General features: G+C 40.5%; 1 protein-coding gene across 1 annotated transcript in view; it reads right to left on the reverse strand.

The window, feature by feature from the left end:
• LOC134539495 (radial spoke head 10 homolog B-like) overlaps window positions 1-19,791 on the reverse strand; it is a 31,452-nt gene extending 11,661 nt beyond the window's left edge. Inside the window, exons 1-5 of the mRNA XM_063381570.1 lie at window positions 19,599-19,791; window positions 13,491-13,715; window positions 13,300-13,399; window positions 11,434-11,601; window positions 549-890 (exon numbers count right to left, since the gene is read on the reverse strand). Of these exons, the coding sequence (XP_063237640.1) occupies window positions 549-890; window positions 11,434-11,601; window positions 13,300-13,399; window positions 13,491-13,715; window positions 19,599-19,669 (906 nt within the window). The 5' untranslated portion in view covers window positions 19,670-19,791. The remainder of the gene's footprint in view (window positions 1-548; window positions 891-11,433; window positions 11,602-13,299; window positions 13,400-13,490; window positions 13,716-19,598) is intronic.
• Window positions 19,792-21,081: the final 1,290 nt, after the last annotated feature.

The raw sequence follows: 21,081 nt of genomic DNA on the forward strand, positions 1-21,081 counted from the left end.
GAGACAGAAATAAAGATAGATAGATATAGAGAAAGCGAGAAAAAGAGAGGCAGTGAGACAGAGTGAGATAGAGAGGGATAGAATGAGAGTGATTGAAAAATATAGAGTGGTGGAAAGGCATATAGATATATAGGTATACAGAGATGTATAGGGCTAGAGAAATGTATAGAGAGTGATATATATTAAGACATATATATAAAGAGATAAAAATAAAGGGTTAGAGATATAGATAAATTATACAGCTATATTGATAGAGATAGGCAGATTTGTAGAGATATAGAGAGATATGAAGATACATATAGATATATATATACAGATATGGATATATAGTGAGATAAAGAGATATGGCGACTAAGAGATATGGAGAAATTAATATAAATAAATTAAGAGATATTAAAATATATATAGTTTCAGAGAGATAATACAGAGATAGAGAGAAATGCTTTAAATGTATTTACAAACTAAAATAAAAATTACAAAGAGGCATTGCAACACATGGCGGGCATTAACTAGTAAAATTAAAACCTGCTTAAAGCCGCGATGTGTACCTGGTGTTGGATCCACGTCATTGTGCCAAAGCCGTGTCTGCAGTGTTGATGCCACTGGCCAGCGTACCGGCTGCCAGAGGCGTACTGCCGGACTCCATGTCCTTGTCGCACGTTCTCTACCCACTCGCCATCGTAGAAGCCCTGGTGCTGGCTGTAGACCAGCAAGCCCGAGCCGTGCTTCTGCGCGAGCCGCCAGTGGCCCATGTAGGTGAGAGCAGCAGCCGCCGACACAAAGATGCCCACCCCGTGTCGATGCCCTCTGTACAGCTCGCCCTCGTACCAGCTCAGGTCCGGCCACTGCAGGCGACCCTTCCCGCTCATCTCGCCGTCCTGGAAGTCACCCTGGAAGCCAGGAGCACACACTCCAGCAGCTGCTCCCTCGTACCAGCTCAGGTCCGGCCACTGCAGCCCACCCTTCCCGCTCATCTCGCCTTCCTGGAAGTCACCCTGGAAGCCAGGAGCACACACTCCAGCAGCTGCTCCCTCGTACCAGCTCATGTCCGCCACTGCAGGCGACCCTTCCCGCTCATCTCGCCGTCCTGGAAGTCACCCTGGAAGCCAGGAGCACACACTCCAGCAGCTGCTCCCTCATACCAGCTCAGGTCCGCCACTGCAGGCGACCCTTCCCGCTCATCTCGCCGTCCTGGAAGTCACCCTGGAAACCAGGAGCACACACTCCAGCAGCTGCTCCCTCGTACCAGCACAGGTCCAGCCACTGCAGGCGACCCTTCCCGCTCATCTCGCCATCCTGGAAGTCACCCTGGAAGCCAGGAGCACACACTCCAGCAGCTGCTCCCTCGTACCAGCTAAGTCCGCCACTGCAGGCGACCCTTCCCGCTCATCTCGCCGTCCTGGAAGTCACCCTGGAAGCCAGGAGCACACACTCCAGCAGCTGCTCCCTCGTACCAGCTCAGGTCCGGCCACTGCAGGCGACCCTTCCCGCTCATCTCGCCATCCTGGAAGTCACCCTGGAAGCCAGGAGCACACACTCCAGCAGCTGCTCCCTCGTACCAGCTCAGGTCCGGCCACTGCAGGCGACCCTTCCCGCTCATCTCGCCATCCTGGAAGTCACCCTGGAAGCCAGGAGCACACACTCCAGCAGCTGCTCCCTCGTACCAGCTCAGGTCCGGCCACTGCAGCCCACCCTTCCCGCTCATCTCGCCTTCCTGGAAGTCACCCTGGAAGCCAGGAGCACACACTCCAGCAGCTGCTCCCTCGTACCAGCTCAGGTCCGCCACTGCAGGCGACCCTTCCCGCTCATCTCGCCGTCCTGGAAGTCACCCTGGAAGCCAGGAGCACACACTCCAGCAGCTGCTCCCTCATACCAGCTCAGGTCCGCCACTGCAGGCGACCCTTCCCGCTCATCTCGCCGTCCTGGAAGTCACCCTGGAAGCCAGGAGCACACACTCCAGCAGCTGCTCCCTCGTACCAGCACAGGTCCAGCCACTGCAGGCGACCCTTCCCGCTCATCTCGCCATCCTGGAAGTCACCCTGGAAGCCAGGAGCACACACTCCAGCAGCTGCTCCCTCGTACCAGCTAAGTCCGCCACTGCAGGCGACCCTTCCCGCTCATCTCGCCGTCCTGGAAGTCACCCTGGAAGCCAGGAGCACACACTCCAGCAGCTGCTCCCTCGTACCAGCTCAGGTCCGGCCACTGCAGGCGACCCTTCCCGCTCATCTCGCCATCCTGGAAGTCACCCTGGAAGCCAGGAGCACACACTCCAGCAGCTGCTCCCTCGTACCAGCTCAGGTCCGGCCACTGCAGGCGACCCTTCCCGCTCATCTCGCCATCCTGGAAGTCACCCTGGAAGCCAGGAGCACACACTCCAGCAGCTGCTCCCTCGTACCAGCTCAGGTCCGGCCACTGCAGGCGACCCTTCCCGCTCATCTCGCCATCCTGGAAGTCACCCTGGAAGCCAGGAGCACACACTCCAGCAGCTGCTCCCTCGTACCAGCTCAGGTCCGGCCACTGCAGGCGACCCTTCCCACTCATCTCGCCATCCTGGAAGTCACCCTGGAAGCCAGGAGCACACACTCCAGCAGCTGCTCCCTCGTACCAGCTCAGGTCCGCCACTGCAGGCGACCCTTCCCGCTCATCTCGCCGTCCTGGAAGTCACCCTGGAAGCCAGGAGCACACACTCCAGCAGCTGCTCCCTCGTACCAGCTCAGGTCCGGCCACTGCAGGCGACCCTTCCCGCTCATCTCGCCGTCCTGGAAGTCACCCTGGAAGCCAGGAGCACACACTCCAGCAGCTGCTCCCTCGTACCAGCTCAGGTCCACCACTGCAGGCGACCCTTCCCGCTCATCTCGCCGTCCTGGAAGTCACCCTGGAAGTCAGGAGCACACACTCCAGCAGCTGCTCCCTCGTACCAGCTCAGGTCCGGCCACTGCAGGCGACCCTTCCCGCTCATCTCGCCGTCCTGGAAGTCACCCTGGATGCCGGGAGCACACACTCCAGCAGCTGCTCCCTCGTACCAGCTCAGGTCCGCCACTGCAGGCGACCCTTCCCGCTCATCTCGCCGTCCTGGAAGTCACCCTGGAAGCCAGGAGCACACACTCCAGCAGCTGCTCCCTCGTACCAGCTCAGGTCCGGCCACTGCAGCCCACCCTTCCCGCTCATCTCGCCTTCCTGGAAGTCACCCTGGAAGCCAGGAGCACACACTCCAGCAGCTGCTCCCTCGTACCAGCTCAGGTCCGCCACTGCAGGCGACCCTTCCCGCTCATCTCGCCGTCCTGGAAGTCACCCTGGAAGCCAGGAGCACACACTCCAGCAGCTGCTCCCTCATACCAGCTCAGGTCCGCCACTGCAGGCGACCCTTCCCGCTCATCTCGCCGTCCTGGAAGTCACCCTGGAAGCCAGGAGCACACACTCCAGCAGCTGCTCCCTCGTACCAGCACAGGTCCAGCCACTGCAGGCGACCCTTCCCGCTCATCTCGCCATCCTGGAAGTCACCCTGGAAGCCAGGAGCACACACTCCAGCAGCTGCTCCCTCGTACCAGCTAAGTCCGCCACTGCAGGCGACCCTTCCCGCTCATCTCGCCGTCCTGGAAGTCACCCTGGAAGCCAGGAGCACACACTCCAGCAGCTGCTCCCTCGTACCAGCTCAGGTCCGCCACTGCAGGCGACCCTTCCCGCTCATCTCGCCGTCCTGGAAGTCACCCTGGAAGCCAGGAGCACACACTCCAGCAGCTGCTCCCTCGTACCAGCTCAGGTCCGGCCACTGCAGGCGACCCTTCCCGCTAATCTCGCCGTCCTGGAAGTCACCCTGGAAGCCGTGATCACACCCTCCACCAGCTTCTCTTACTCTCGTCAATAATTAATTTAATATTCTTTTTTGAGGACTATCCCAAGTTTATGTTTTTCTTATGTTAGTTTATTGATGCTCCAAACAACTATTATTTGCCCTTACAAAATTTACGTTGGTTGGTGATTTGTTGGGCCGTTTTGGTACATCCCTTTTGCATGGTGTATGTTGGATTATTGCTCATTGTGTAAGGGATATTGTGTTTTAGTTATGCATTATCTAATGTTTTATACATGAATTGATAATGTGAGGCTTTGTGTGAGTTATGTTCCTGGGCCAAATTAATTGTACGTAGATTGGTGTAACTACATTGGAAATTATTTAATTTGATTTTGAAGCCCATGTATTTTAGTCATATACTTACATAGAATATGACATTGCAACGATGAAATAATGCATAGTTTTGCTTGTTTTATTATTTTCGGATAAACTGTCCCACAGTGAATGTCATTGCCTTTTCACATGATTTACTACGATACTATAGACGAATGGAAAATACAGCACTAGCTTTTAGTACTGCCCATGTTTCATTGTGTAATTGATAGTTATTTTTATTGAAGGAAGACATGTAACTTTATTTCTTCTTGAGAATACAGATGGATTACATTTTAAACACACCTATTAAAACAGAAATAACTGGAGCAGACAATGCACTAGCAGAGGGCATATGTGTTGCATAACATCGAGGAGCGTAACCTTTTTAGATTTTGGGAGAGTTATAATGATGTTCTATGGTGTAAGACCAAACCTAATTCCATTTTATTTTTGAAGACATTGCATGTGATAAGCTAGCGATTGTTCGGACCTATTACTCCATGTTTCATTATGATAAGGTAGACTATTTCTATCTCGTGCAGAAATATAGCCAAACCTGAACACATCTGATACTGATCAACCCTATCATGTTGTATAAAAGGGACGAGCTGAAATTAATTGATTTTTCCAAACATGTTCCTACAGATGTGTCATTCGAAAATATCAAAGATATTTACTGGTGCTCCTGGCATTTTCTACATGTCTTTTCTCTACAAAATAGAAGCGCACAGGTGTGGCTTTGAGAATTTTATAGTGGTACACCGGTGAGGAATGAACTATAGCGTCTCTATGTTTTGGAGCACGAGATGAACTTGGTCCATACCTACTAAAGATGACTACTGTGATGTCGGCAGGAAGCTTTTGACAGGTGCCAGTGCACCTTGCGATGACAGTGGTGTAACCAATAGTCATTAAGCAAACTTTATGTATAATATAGTCACAAATGTGCTGTGTTCATTGTGAGAAGACCTAGAGTGTGACTTGCCAAGCTAAATACGCTTTGGCTTCTGCATGTAAGTTTCAAATTTCACGACACCATTTCGTCCAGCAATGCATTGAATTCTTCCTCGCTCTGTTAATTAAAAAAAATATATCACTATCTCGAGCCTAACCTCCATGGGAGACACAGAAATAATATCCTTATCACAAATATAACACATGTTTACATATGTCATTGATATTTGAGAATGACACGCTCTACAGCATAAATCAGCAGCTTATGTTCACTCCACTCCCCACCCACAACGAGTCGGTCCTCACAGTCGTGATGTCTCCTCCCAACACACATCCTCCAGAGAAGCGCTGAGAGCCACAAACAGTGCCCATGCCACTACTTTCACCCCACCTCCCCTTCCCACACCTAAGTCCACGAGACCTGCTCGCAAAGAGTCTTACTATTTGACTTCTGTTCACAATATCTGATTAATTAACCCAAGCTTCTAGCACTCTCGGAACCCTATCTAATGTCCGCATTGTTTCCATTTATGTCATTTATTTTGCACTTATGTATTTTATTATTAATACGTGTATTTCAGATTCGTAAAAGCCACATCGTTTACAATTTCCACCAAGATCTGTAGAGTAGTACACACGAGACGAATAATTTCTAATTCCCTTAGTAAATATGTTATTATTCCTCGATATACAAACGTTGCGAGCTTTGGGAAGTGTAGTGGCCATTTATTTCACACGTTTATAAAAATTTTCCAACAGAGAGTTATCCGAAACTTCGTTAGGATTCATTTTGATTGTTCCATGATACAACCATCATAAATAGTGTGTATATGCCGGTCCGAGCATTGGAGTCGGAGTGAGGAGCTGGAGCCGATGTCCACCATCTTGGATTGTGACGTCACGGCGGCCATCTTGGTTGACCTTGTCCTTTAACATCTGTCATAATTGCCAAAAAAAACTCAACATTTGCCAAAAATCAACCATAATCCACCAAAATTTCCAGTTTTTTTGTAAAAATTCCACCAAACAGCTAAAAAAAGAACATATGCAATGGAAGTCACTAAAATACAACACAAACTAAGCAATGATTTATAATAGAAACCTATGAAATACAAAATAATAGAAAAAAATAATTTTATTACAAGAGAAGCAAAAAGAATATCTTACATCAGATACCTACTAACAGAAAACAATAAAAACTCTAAAATAAGTATAATATCAGAAACCAACAGCCTTGCAACAGATACCAACTTAATCCAACAGAAAAAATGAAATCATTAAAATACAACTGAAAATTACAGAGACAATCTAAATCCCAATATAACACGATTGAAAAACTAAAATAGATAGAAAAACACAGAAAGCTTAAGAAAATAAACCAATAAAACAAAATGAAATATCATGAAATCCACTTAAATACAACAGAAAACAACATAATACTTTATAAACAGAAGCCAATTCAACTCAACAGAATACAATGGAGGTAAAAAAATAAAACATGAAACAATATATTGCCTTACAGAAGGGATATAAAAAAACAATCGAATACAATGCAAAACATTAAAACACAACATAAAACAACAAACCCAAATGCATTCTGTTCAAATATCGATTACAACTGAATGCAATAAACTAAATGAATCCACTGGGCATTGACAACAGGACCCACTAAAATATATTGATTTTCTTTTTTTCTTTTTGGATCAATTATTTCCAACAGAAACCGCTGAAACACATTAAAACCATTTTGTTAACAACATAAACTTAAATTATCTAAAAAAATGCACTAAAATCATATTTGTTACACAACAGAAAACACTGAAATTCTTTTGGGTTTTATTGATTTCTGCTGTAAATTTTTGGTATGGTAGTGTGCTATGTTTTGAGTATTTTAGTAACAGTAACCTTTTTTCATGGGCAAACACAGTTTAAATGGTGCTTTTAAAAGTTTATTTTTATACATATTTTGGTTGTGGTATTTACAGTTTTTATAAAGTTAACTTGTTAGTCAAATAACTGTAAGCCTCTTTTGGCAAAATGTTTGTAGACCTGTATTTTAGATTTTTTAAAAAATATATATGTTAGTTAAGTTTTTTTTATTTATTTGCTGCCCTTATTCCCGACTTCGTAATCTTTGTTTGAACTCGATATCTTTAGTTTGCGGACAACGTGGTTGTGGGAGTGGAAGTTGATCGCTATGTACGTTTGTTTAAGTAAAATATTTAAATATTTAAATATTTATTTGTTTCGTAACACGTAACTGCACCCAGTTTAATGTATGAGTTGTTGTTCCTAACTCGAGGAACAAGATGTTACTGCAATTTGTAAAGTTCTTCGACCCTCAAAGATTTAATTGTCCAGTTTATTGTTAAACTAGCTGCAATCGCCGGCGTCGCCCGGGCTGAACGCAGGGTGATATATTGTCCGCGAGTTAAAGCCAAATGCGTAGCGCCATATGACAGTGTGGTGGGCATAGGCAAAATGACACGCAATATACTGTTCGTATGTCTATGACATATGATTTTCTGTTTACCCGTGGCGATCGGTTGAACGGTCCACTTGGTGTATTAACTTGCTTTTTGGTGTTATTTCGGTTATATCGCAATTCACCATATAATTTTGCCCCTACTAATGAGTCAACACCACAAATTTTTCAATCAACCAAACTAAAAACCAAAATCGAGATCTAAAGCAGGGTTTTACACTCTTACTCCAACCAATTTCATGACTCCTGTTTGTCCCATATGTATTATCTTCCTGACCCATTATCATCACTTATCTGGCACACATTACTTATCAAAAAACAAATCAACACCATGTGAACAATTCTGCCTGTCAGAAAATGAAAACTAATAAAATTTATATATATCGCACCCCCAGAATAAGACTGTCGTAACTACGAATTCAATGTTTTGAGTAAATTGGGTTTAAAAATTTGAAAGTGTCATGATAAATCAGGGTCAGCTACCTCCCTTTCGTAATTTTTGTGGCATGTGTTGTTATAGCAATGCTTTGAAGATACCTTCTAAAAGACATCTGAAATTGAATATAAATATTTAAAAAAAATAATGAAAGAAGTTACAACAGTTTAACTGTTGGTGACAGGTGCAAATAAATAATTACAACAATGTTTATTATGAATGATTATTGACATTCTGGTTAGTAAAAACAAAAACTAAATGTTACATTTTCCTTAATTACACTTATAATACTTATAACAAAAGTTAATTCAACACAACTGCAGTCGAATTTGAACATTAAAAAATGTAGATACAACAAGTTGACTGTCAGTGACTATTTAAATACTTCAAGTTGGTTGAATATACTGTAGTTACTATAGAGAACAAACATTAATTACACTGTCCCAAATTAAACTTAAAATACAAGTATCATCAATGCAACACATTATTGCAGTTGTTTGTAAAGAGTTTTCATCAACAACAAAAAAACACTAGCTACTCGCTTTCACATTCCAAAGTATCCTCATTGGGATTGTTGCTTTGCTTTGACTGATCAAGTGATCAGTAGTTGTTGGTAGGGACTGATAGAACTCGTGATATACACTTGGAATTATTCCATCAGTACATAATGATGAAAGGTCTTTCTTTTCAGAAGAGATGCATGGCCTTGCTATGTAGGCAGGAGTGAGTGAAAAACCCTCAAAAAACGGACGACTTCTTCGACGTCGCCTAAAATGGATAGATTTGAATTCGTCACTTTCAAAATCGGTCTTATAAAACAGCACATATTTGTGATCTTTCTTGACTTTTAGTACGCGAATGTCATTCCATTTCATGACATCTCCATGTTCATCTACAGTGAAATTACTTCCCATTTCTGCAGATAATGTCTTAAAGTCATGAAAGTCGGTAAAGTTCATTTCCCTCACATGATAAGGATTTCCTGTCTTTTTGGAACACTGAACAATCCCAGTCCACTGTGAAGGTATATAAACAAGACCACTTTTCAAGGCTCTCTTTTTTTGTTTTTCAATACAAGAATGCATCGAATCTCCAGCATTCTGTGTGTGTCCTACAATCAAATATTTGTGTGTAATGGATTCTACCTTCTGTAGTGTCTGGGTGGCGAACAGATACATTGTAGCTAGGAATTTGTTTTTGTTTTGAGCACAACAATTATCGCTGTAGAACATGAAATCTGTACAGTCTGTACACTTTATATATATTCATACACACACGATGCAATTTCTATTGCTCCTTTGTTTCCAGATGCCTCATTCCACAGGTAACAATAGCCATCCTTTGATGCATTGTCAAATATTGTGAAAATATACACATTTAGTCTCCTCTTATAATACAATACAGAAACATTCCCACAAGGTGTCTGGAGTACTGACTGTAAATCAAAGTCACATACTCTTATTTGCTTGTTTTTGAGTGCTACTTCTACATCAGCCCTTTTTATTTCACATGACATTATTTTCATTTAATGTGGTTTTGATATCTATCTTCGAGCTGCACACGTTCCTCAAGACTGGCGTTATTGTATTGCTCGCAAAGTACACACTGGTCCTTTTTTGGTGTGAAAAAAAACCTAAATTAAATTCGTTGTTGAACACTCTTGCATACGTATGTTCCTTAGCACATGCCTCATTTGATATGCCACATTTTTCTTTATACAGTCGGTACATGTGAGAAATCGATAGGCTCCCATCTAAATAGCATCGCCTTGTTTGAGCACGTAAGTAGTGGCTTTCTATCACAGGGAAGGATTTTATGTGGCTGCGAATCCCATCTAATATAACATCTTTCGGTTAATAATGGCGGTCACCAGCTGTAACATACAGTACCAACCTTCAAAATATATTTTCTCTTAACAACAAAACTGTTGTAACTGGAGTTACCACAGTACCAAACTTTAAAAAATGTTTTCTTTTAACAGCAAAACTGTGGTAACTGGAGTTACGACAGTCTTTGTGTTTATACCCACTGTAAAACGATTAGATCTATACTGTGGTTTTGTTCATTGACTGATGTCCTTCGTACTTAGAGATACGACAGTTTTACTGTTCTATGCGTGTAAAAACGGTGAGTCAGGCTGCGCACTTACCTCAAAATGGCATTTTTGGGAGTTACGACAGTATTATTCTGGGGGTGCGAATATATCGCAGAGGCTAACACCCTCTCGCCCCTCATGACCGCCCACCACATCATACATGGGCGTGCAATACTTAATACTTATTTGGCTACAACACTTATACTTACATTTTACATATCGCGATATCTTTTGAATGAAACGTCCGAATTGAATAATTCAAAGAGTTCTAAACAGGTATTGAATTCGTCTTGAATATTCAGTAATTTATTTTAATAAGGATTAATACCAAGGTACACAATAAAGAGTTTTTGAAGCGACGGCATTTTAATTATTTAAAAAAATAAAAGAAAACACTAATTGTGAGATAACTACAACAGTTAGACATATGGGTACGCGATATATTTTGAAGACAATTATATGTTCTGCAAAGTGGTAGTACATTGTTTTGTTATATAATCAATAGGTTTCGCAGCGCACGCCGTGTAAGGATTTTTTCGGGTCATTTTTTTACACCTTGGGTTACCTTATTGGACTTTTAGTAAGGATCCCTAATGTTATTGATAATATAATATAGCCTATAGCCTTTCTCGATAAATGCACTATCCAACACTGAAAGAATTTTTCAAATCGGACCAGTGGTTCCTGAGATTAGCGCGTTCAAACAAACAAACAAACAAACAAACAAACAAACAAACAAACAAACTCTTCAGCTTTATAATATTAGTATAGATACGGTTTAATCAGTATCAGACTCAAAACCAGCACAGGCAAACCAACAGGATAAAAGCAATTGGCGACTGTCGTGTTCCCGTTGTAAGTAAGTATTAACTAAATCCCCAAATGCATGTCAAACATAATATTGGAACCAGTTAACCTGAGTTCAGAAATCCCAAGGAGGAAGAGGTATATTTTCTCCGCGGCCATTCTAAAGTTAATTCATACGACAAAATGGAAAGGACTAAATTATTCTGGATGATTACTTTCCCTACCCACCACACAAAGGCTTGACAGGCGATTACAATGCCATCTCATGTCTGGCAGCCATACTAGCATTCTAAATTGCAATGAAAACTCCTAATGGCTCGACGACGTCTATAAATACATATTAATATTCAATGATGCAACCAAGCAGCCAGTTAAAATTGTAAATATGACTAAATTTATATTTTCTGAAGAATATGAGTACTAACTAGTCAAAGTTCAAGCAACATTTAAGCATTTTTAGTAAAGAAATAAATTGACATATTAATTACCTCATAAGTCGAGCCATCGGACATGTAGTATGTGCCAGTTCCCTCCATTATTTTACGTGAGATGCGACCAACATATTTGCAACCATTGGTAAACATGATGGTGGCGAACTCGTCTGGGAAGTTCACTTTCCAAGCTGCGTCTTGTGACTTTGAAGCATCCTCTTCAGCCTGCACACGTCACAAACAATCCAATAATGCTTAAATTTTAATTTTAATTTTTAAAATTTTTGTAAACTTTAAAATGTTTTTTAAGTTCAACTCTAGGTGAGAAAATATACTTCACCATATCACAATTGACATATAAAGAAATAAATAAACCACACATCTTAAAACTTATTAAAGAAATATGCCTGTATAGATGTTTGCCCTGGAACAGGTTCAAGGTCGTGATATCAGTTTCGGGTAAACCACCTTGTATTATGTCATTATCATCAGCTTTAATGAATGTGACCTTAAAAATTGCACAAAAATTGAGTTTAAACTCCCATAATGACTCAAAGTTTCTCATTTCAAGGGAATTAGGAATAAAATTACCAAACACTAAGTCATGCCAATGAATAGAGCTATGCCACAAACATAATATGGAGAAAGAAATTCTTGGATGAAATTAGTTCGTTCAGGATTGATAGAAAATGAAAAGGAATGCAATAAAACATTCTATAACCTTGCGTTGGGCTGGAAGGTTTAATTTGAATGATAACTCTAAGAAAAATACTGTGGGTAATATTTCGTAAATATGCTGGCTTAATTGTAGTATATAATCAATGAGTTGGGATAGCATTAATGATTTATGGTTCCATTAAGACATAGCAGATGGGAAATTTTAAATAAATGAGAAATGGAAATAATTATATAGAGAACTGAATGGAACATTTTTATTTTGATAACCTGGGAAGAAGTTTTCGATATTTTTAAGTGTATGTTGGGCATTTTTATTAATATATCAAGTTAAGTTAAAGAAAGTCGTGTGAACTTTGGTTTGGGAAGTGGTTGTTGTACAATGGTTAACATAGTGATTACATTGGTTATGTCATGGATCTACATAATCTGGAGGGTTTCAACATTCTTAAAATGAAATAATTTTATAATAGTTGGACAGATTTAAAGAATGTGGAGGTAGAAGATAGACCCTATGTTAGCTGATTGTCATAGATGCTGAATATAGATATGTGAGCTTAATTATTGCCTCAGATGTCATTCGGACTCTGAAGAGTGAACATCGCTTTGGAGCTCTCTCTTATATAACCACAATAACATCTGAAGAGCGTATGGATATGGAATATACCAGGTGTTCTTCGGGATCACGTATGGAGCCAACATCAATGCCAGCATTGTAATATGATGTTCTAAAGAAGCTCCAATATGCAGTGTCATGAGAAGAGTAATTGTACGAAGAATGCATCTTGCGCTATGATTTTCTGTGATGAATATCGGAAGATGTTTACTCACAACAATGAATTGAGAAGTCACTTGAAGATATGCAAAGGAAGAGCTAGCCGGTTGAAATAAACGATATATGCACCAAAGCGTTACATTTATTTCAAAACAGCACTCCAAGCATAAGCGTAGCACCATCTGCCTCGATCACAACTATGCAAGACTTGGAAGGCGCGTTAACCCTCAACTAGACATCCTTGCAACTACTGTGATATGTCGTTTACATTCGCTCATGCTGTACGAAGGCATGAGAGAAGTAAATGTGCACAAAAGACATGCCAACATTCTGATACAATTATATATATTCTATAGAAATGAACTCTTTATGTAGGTACTATTCCTTGTATGTCGATTCTGACTATTCAATAATTTATTTAGAGCTGAGATGTACTTTTGTCATATTCCGTTTAATATATAATCTATACTTACAATCATTGTTGGCACCTCATTAGGAATATCATCTTCAGTATTTTCTCCTACCAACATATTCACGTCCCTTTTGTTTCTGCGTTCAGATGTGCGCTTAGATCTGCCACAAATAAAACGACTTGGTTGTTTTTAAATGATAACAAGAATCAGTAGGTGTAATAATAATACTGATAGCAAATGCAATACTGTACTCTTCGTTAATGTCCAGCGATGCTCGTTTCGTTCTCTGTGGCAGCTCAGAAGTGGGTACTACGGTCTCTTTAGACTGGTTCATACTTTCTACCTCTCGAGAACCGGAAACTTGTAACATGTTGGTCTTCTGGATGTTTTGTGTTTCAGATTCTTCGTCTAAAATTTTGTCTACATTTTCTTCCAAGGTATGTTTGAACTGTTTCAAACATTTAGTACCATCCCAGCTAAAACATAAAATAAAAATAACATATTAGAGATGCTAGTTTTAAACTTTTTTAGAGTCGAATTTAGCGTTATCACTAAAAAAATTATATAATTTAGAAAGATAAACGTAATAATATTTCAGTATTCAAATGTATTTATACAAGTAGTTAATATGTTGTCACAAATTTAGCAATTAAATATATTTTTAAGGTAATGATTTAGAAAAAAATTATCAAGAATAGGTGTATTAACATTTTATTATAAAAATATTTTGCTTAAACAAAAGCATATAATAGGTAAAGTTATCTTTACCAATCTGCAATGACTGCAAATAATAATTTCAAAAAACCAAAATGACCACTGTAATCATCATTCAATTTTTTATCATTTAATTATATAACGAATTACCATCACCCGGCCTCTGTATAAGGCCCGGGAAGTACCTGACGGGCGCTACGGGCGTCGCGATGCTGCTGTTGTCCGGGGGGCGCCAGGCTAATGGAACACTAGGCCGTTGGTGATGGGTCGTGGGTACTCTGCCCCCGCGTGCTCCGCTAGGTACGCGGCTTGAAATCTAACCTGAACTTCCCCGAGGCCACTCGGCCGTGTGAAGGACGGTGTGGCGCGAAATAATCGTAAGCGACACCGGTTATGTTGATTTACGTTTAATTAATGGACTTCTCCGGTGGTACGCATGGGTACGAGGTACTCCCTATGCATACTCTACGCGGTAGCAGAGCCGCTACAAACACTATGCGAAAGCGCTATAAGGCGTCTGAGCCATTGTACAGTTACATTAACACACGCTGATTACAGAACAAACACGACACAAATATAACACAATAAATTTGCCGCGGCAGTCTCACGGGGCATAGGTTACGAGTGCTCTGGAGACGGCCAGTACCGAAAGTTAACTGTCTTAGGGTGTCTCAGTGAGCATGATCTTAACTTACACCTTACACTTACTTGAGATTGCAGCCGGCAGGCGTATGCGCGGCGGTCTAGCGAAAGCGTGTTGGCTGGAGTCGGCCAGTGCCGTAAGTCGCGTGGTCCGCGACGCGGTGCGGAACCACTAAAGAAAACGGTCGAGTTATGCCCGGGTCCGCAAAATACACGCCTAGTTGACGTGAGCAGCAATGAAGTAAAGGAAAAGGTTTAGATATTAAAGTGACTAAAGAATGAACGATCGGTGAAACATAGTGGAAGGCTGCTCACGGACACACATCTTGATCCGGCGCGGAGTGGTTGGAGACTGTCGAACATGGCCGCCTCGCCAGGGAGGGAAACTTTCACTTCCTTTGTGAGCCGGCGCCAAAAGCTATTTGCTCTATTATAAGCTAAATACACGTTCCAGGTGCCCAATTAAAAGGTAGCACCTGGTGCTTAAGGCTTAACAATTGTTTTAGTGTATTTAATTATTTGAATTGTGGCATCAAGTTGGCGATTGTAAATTTATTAACATATTGTCTCCCTGTGAACTGTATTATTGGGATTTCTCCTAATCCGACTTGATCATTGTCACGGGCACTTTAATTAAGGACAGTGGCAGCTCTGAATGTTAATGAGGTTCGTTGTCTGCTCCGTGCGTGCGGTGCTCGCATGGAGTGGCTACGACGCACTTGTTTAATGTCTGGGAATTAGTAATTTTGTTCTAATGTCGTTTCCCTTAAATGTTTTATGGTTTCGAGCCCCTGGGGTCCCGTCCCCTTAAGTTTCTTTGAGTCTATTGGGGTCACGCCCGAGGCGCTCACCTGACTCATTCCCGCTGGGCTGGGGGTGCGCTCTGAAAATGGGATCGGGTACTAGCGGTGCGGAGCATGGGCATAGAGGCTATGGTCGGGACGACGTCAGAATATAAAAGTTTATGAAGCCGCCGTCCGGGTTCTCGTGTTCGAGACCGGGCGTGTATCCTAGCGGGAAAACTGGCTCTAATTCAAATTGTGTTCCGGGAAGCCGCCAGGTTAGCTCAGGGTCTAACCGAATTTGGGTTTCGTGGGTGTGTTGCCCCTGCGTGGCCCGCTAGGACCGTCGGTGAAGTTCGTGGTTGGGGGGGCCCTAGCTGGTATCACATCACAGGCCCTGTGCAGCATAATACACTGATTCCTAGCTGGGACAGGGAGGCTCAATACAATAACAAACACGAACTCGAGATTTATACTGTCGATGACACGTCGCGCATGGAGTGTGCGGAGTGGTCGTTTAATCAGCTGGACTATTACAGTCGCAATCACACTTACATTACACTTGCCCGGCATACAAGGAATTACCCTACAAAATTACACTTGGTTAAAAATGAGTGCTCTGACGCACTGTCACTAATTTAAGCCCTCACGCCTGCCGAGGTTAAGGGGGAGGTTGATTGGAGACGGCCAATCCCGAAAATTGCTAATTTGGCGGCACCCGTATTCACCTGAGTGAACCGTGGCCCACAGTTAAATTAGATGCAAAGCTTTACACTTAGCTGTCGTTGGTGCCTGTGCACTCGACATTGAGTAAAAGTTCATTGGTAGCGGGAGGCGGCCCGTGCCATAAGGTGAACTACCCCGCATAATGTCTCGTGCGGGGAGTTTAAAGTTAAGCGGCTGGGTTAAGCCCAACACCGTAAAAGAACCGGGGACGCACTGGGAGTTTACGTAAACAGGAAAATAGGTTTAGGTTGATGACTATAATTACCATAAATACTGCTTAGTGTGGAACAAAGAATGATGGCTCCCCGTGGAACACACATCCGCCCCGGTCCGCGAGTCGCTCGGTACTGGCGTTTGCCCTTGGCACGAGGGAAGGTCTCAGCGTTCTCTCGCGCCAAAGTTGCTAAAGTTCTGTTATTCGGAATTTATTTCAATAATAATAATCTAAGAGCAGCTCTAAATCCATACATTAATTATTCTTAAATAATCTTATTGGCAGATGGCCTTTAATAATTATGATTAGTTCATTTCTGTAAATTAAGTTTCAATGTTTAGAGTCACACCAGAGACTGTTCGTCGCTTGCTGACCGCTCCAGTTGCTAGTTACACATAAAAAACGGGGAGGTAATATTAACGTTAACACAACACTATAATCAATTAAGGCTGAAGGCCGCAAAGGATGCACTCACAAACTTATTAGAGCAAGTTCACACGTGAGTGTTCCTGCGTCCAACTTTCCTTGGGTGGGGGTTTTAATTAATATTGAAGTTAATATTAAATTATTTTTTATTGTTAATGAACTGGGGGTGAGGTGTTTAATTAATTAGACACGGCCCTTGGTTCTACCTTGGCATCGGAGGCTCGCTTGACTCGGGTGGGCCATGGCTAGGAGTGTGTTCCGTTAGCGGGGTCAGATACTGGCGGGTGCAGGTCGGGCTTTGTGTGGCCTTCGGCTGGACGACGTCAAATTATATAACGAATATAAAAGTTTGGAACAAACTAATACCATATTTAATAATGTTCGCAGGCTTTCACTGCCATTATCTGAAGTAGTGGTGGGCAGTGAAATCCATACCTGTTACTTTTTCACCGATATCAAAATTTCACGGGTATACCTGCGAACAGTTTCTACAAGTATCAGTGAAATTCGGTGAAATTGATTACCTACAGTAATACGACCACTAGCTTTTAGTGTCCACATAATCGTTGAATTAAGTTTCTGACATTTTCAGTCTTAGTACAATCATTTTTTTATGTATATATTTTGAAGTAAAACTGTATGTGGAGTATACGAATTGCATACTTGTAATAATTACAGTAAAAAAAAATCACCGTTCACCGAATGAAAGCCTAGCAGAATATCACGGTAGATAATGAATTCTCATAAATGTTTAAAATTAATATGTGTTAGTTATATTATTGAACTGAAAGGACAGGGATATAAATATGGAATCAATATTATTAAAAAAAATTAAAATAATAATTATGTAGTATTTTTCAATTTTAACTCGAAATAAACTCAAAACAAAATGAAAGGTTTCTGTGAAAAACATTGCATGTATTTAATTTCATCATTCACCGAGAGGCAGTGATTTCACTTATCCCCTTTATTTCACCATTTTTCGGTGCGAGGAAGCAGTTTACGATTACGAGCATTACTAGAGAGAGATTTCACCGTTCACCGTTTAATTTTACAGGAACCTAAATTTCACTGGAACCGATTTCACTGATACTCAAAAGTAACAGGTAAGCCCACCACTAATCTGAAGTAGCTTGGCTTTTGGGTTGTAGCCGCGTCCTTGGCGAATTAACTTTTATTTTAATTCTATTAGTTTTCAAATGAATTACTACAATCAAAAGGTCAATAACATAAAGTGGCAACAATACACACACATCATCACATATAGACATATATCAACTTAGCACCATGGAGGTAATAGTCTGTGGAGTGGAAGCAGGCGTACTTTTCAAGGGTAATCAATGAAGCCTGTACCCGAAATAAAATCTTCGGACTGCGCATGCGCACGACGATTGTTTACATGTACCGCCATATTGCGAGTGGCAAAAGAATAGCAGACAACAATGTAATTTGTATGACGCTTTAGGAAATGTGCATGCAAAAAATTTAAATATGAAACTATTCTTTTTATATTATTAGTAATAAAGAACCACGCAGGAGGGCTAGCATATCTTTCACATTTAAACGGTAACGGAAAGATTTAATTACAGACAGTGTACGAACTGCCAATACCACATTCAAGTATTTACGATTCTGCATGTTTGTTTAATACAATGAGCAACTATAATACTTGGTTTTTAACATTGTCTTGATATTGTTTTTTACTGTGAATATTATTATTGATGTACTGCGACGACTGATGCGAAGTGTTATGAAATCGACACTATACTATAGATTACAACCTCAGAACAGTAATAAGCAAAACTAACGAATGTTCAATTCAAACGAGTTTTTGGATTCCACGAAATGCTATGCTGCAAACTGTAGTCAAATAAAACATTTTTTTAAAAACAGTTAATGAGAAAATTGTACAAAGGTTGCGAAAGTGTAGAGTAAGTCACAGTGTGTGTTGCTGTTTACATGTAGATACTTCTCAAGATTCGTGCATTGTGAATAAATAAACATGCTGTTTTAATATTCCTTAAAATTTAATTTACATCAACAGTTGAAAGTGCCTAGGGTAGGCCAATGTGATTTTATGCATAATTAAAATTGTTCATGCGCACATTTTTTTTGCTAATCAACTTACCTAGTCCAAATGTTTAATTTATGAAGCCACTGAATTCAATTAAATTCTTTGTTTTCCAGGAGACTACACTTTTACACAAATATGGTACAAGTAGTATTTAGGACTCGTCAGCAAAGTTATATTTCACAATACTTATAAGTTACCTATTTGATTATATATAAACACTTGACAAGTGACAATAAACAAAGGGTAAAATTCTTAGGTCGCGGCTTTTCCGTAAATAAAATAATAAAATTCTGATAATACATATTTTTTTAAACACTAATGGCGTTCCTCTACTTACCTTGAAAACGGCGTTTCTAAATTTCTACTGGTTTTCGAGATACTGCAGTTAGATATTACAGGGTCATGCCATCAGGACCAAGATATCAACTTGGATACGTGATTATGGAACTTTTACTACATTATCAATTGGTAGACAAAACAATGACAAGCTTGTAGTCAACAGAATAAAATTTATGTAAAATATTAAGTTTAAGTGCATCTGCCTTGCGTCGTACGTGTGCGCTCCGTTTACTCGCCATATTTTAAGTAACGACCGTTAAAAGCACATTAAATTTACATGTTCATAAATATAATATCTTAAATATACATTTACTATTTACAATACTATTTACGTCGTCCACCAGCACTTAAAATTGGGTTAGGAAAATTTAAAAGCCAAATTTATCTCTCGCTGTATGAACGCACATTATACATTTACAAAAAGAAAATAACAGTTTCTTACTTGTGGAAACTTAATCCACCACAACTGCCGAATCTATTAGTGCAACCAAAAGCTGCACAAGCTTTCACCATTACGTATATTCAGCGAAAAATTAAAACGGTGCCATTCAAAATAATGTAAACATTGGCGTTTTTGCCACCTTTAGCTCTATCCTTGTCTTTCAACATCGTCTGCTAGGATGCTTCAAGTTTGGTTATACGCTTCCACTCCATAGACTATTACCTCCATGCTTAGCACTGGTTAAAATCAAGATACTATATTTACACATCAAATCTGGACTGTAATTTCTTAAACGCGTGTCTCAAACTCAATATTCTTTGTTAGAATTTTAGGTAAATGAGAGTAAATCGCAAAATAATTAAGATTGTAATTTAGCGCTATTTTACATCAATACGCCTATTTAGCAATTACTAAATTAATCTGTAATCTACTTAGCCTCAAAACATGAAAACATTATTTTAAAATTTTTGCTTGCGATAAAAGTTTTGTTCAAATACATCATAAGTAAAAAATGGTTTGTCCAGTTGATTGAAAAAAAAAAATCGTTTAAATATTATTATATTAGTGGTTCCCTCTTTCAAAATATATTGACACTATCCTCAAGATTTCTGACTATATTGTGTAAGCAAGAAAGGTTTCCCATAATTATTCCACATCATATTCTCCTTGTAAGTTAATTCCAACTCCAAAGATCTATTTTCGAAGCTGGTTTTGATACATTTGAAGTTAATAATTCTATTAAAAATTTGCTTCCTTTAATAAATTCAGTAGGTACTACTTTCAATCCCCAGAAATGTGTTGAGAGCGAGAAAAATGTGCCAATCTTATTTCCAACACGTTAATAAAACCTACTGTGCTGTTACTAGTTTCAGAATGCACAGAAAGAAATGATTTATTTTAATGATATTATTATTTATAAAAACTTACTATATTGATTGTTATTATTATTATGAAATTTTATTATTTAATTTGTATATTGTTCGCCCACATTAGAAATATATTCTTATTAATTAGGTATATCTACGAGAGCTATGCTCTATGTAGTGGGGAAGACATATATGGACCGGCAATTAGATATACCCCTCTAAGGGCCAATTGAACAAAACGTATAAACTGTGTTATTATACGTGTCATATACGAAGGATGTGGCATTGTTGGAAATTATGTTTTTAAATTTAATTCAGTTTTGTGTTTGCAACTTTGTTAATTCCTTTTGTTTACAAGATGTGATTTTGTAAATTTCGTTAACGGCATTCCGCCCCGGCCAGTCAGAGGCCATGTTTCAAGTAGAAAACGTCTGGAATGTTTCTATTTGAGAAAGAGTTATGTAAGAGATGGCGTCCCAGTAAAATGCAAAGGCGCGGAGCCTGTTAAAAATTCAAAAGAAAAAAGATATTAGCTATTTCAGACCATCCGCAACAAAGGATGAGTTTTTTTCGTCGTGTTGTAAAATGTTTACTAGTTTGTTAGGGCATATTCTGAC

The sequence above is a fragment of the Bacillus rossius genome, chromosome 15, assembly GCF_032445375.1.
Source record: "Bacillus rossius redtenbacheri isolate Brsri chromosome 15, Brsri_v3, whole genome shotgun sequence".
In the NCBI taxonomy this organism is placed as follows: domain Eukaryota; kingdom Metazoa; phylum Arthropoda; class Insecta; order Phasmatodea; family Bacillidae; genus Bacillus; species Bacillus rossius.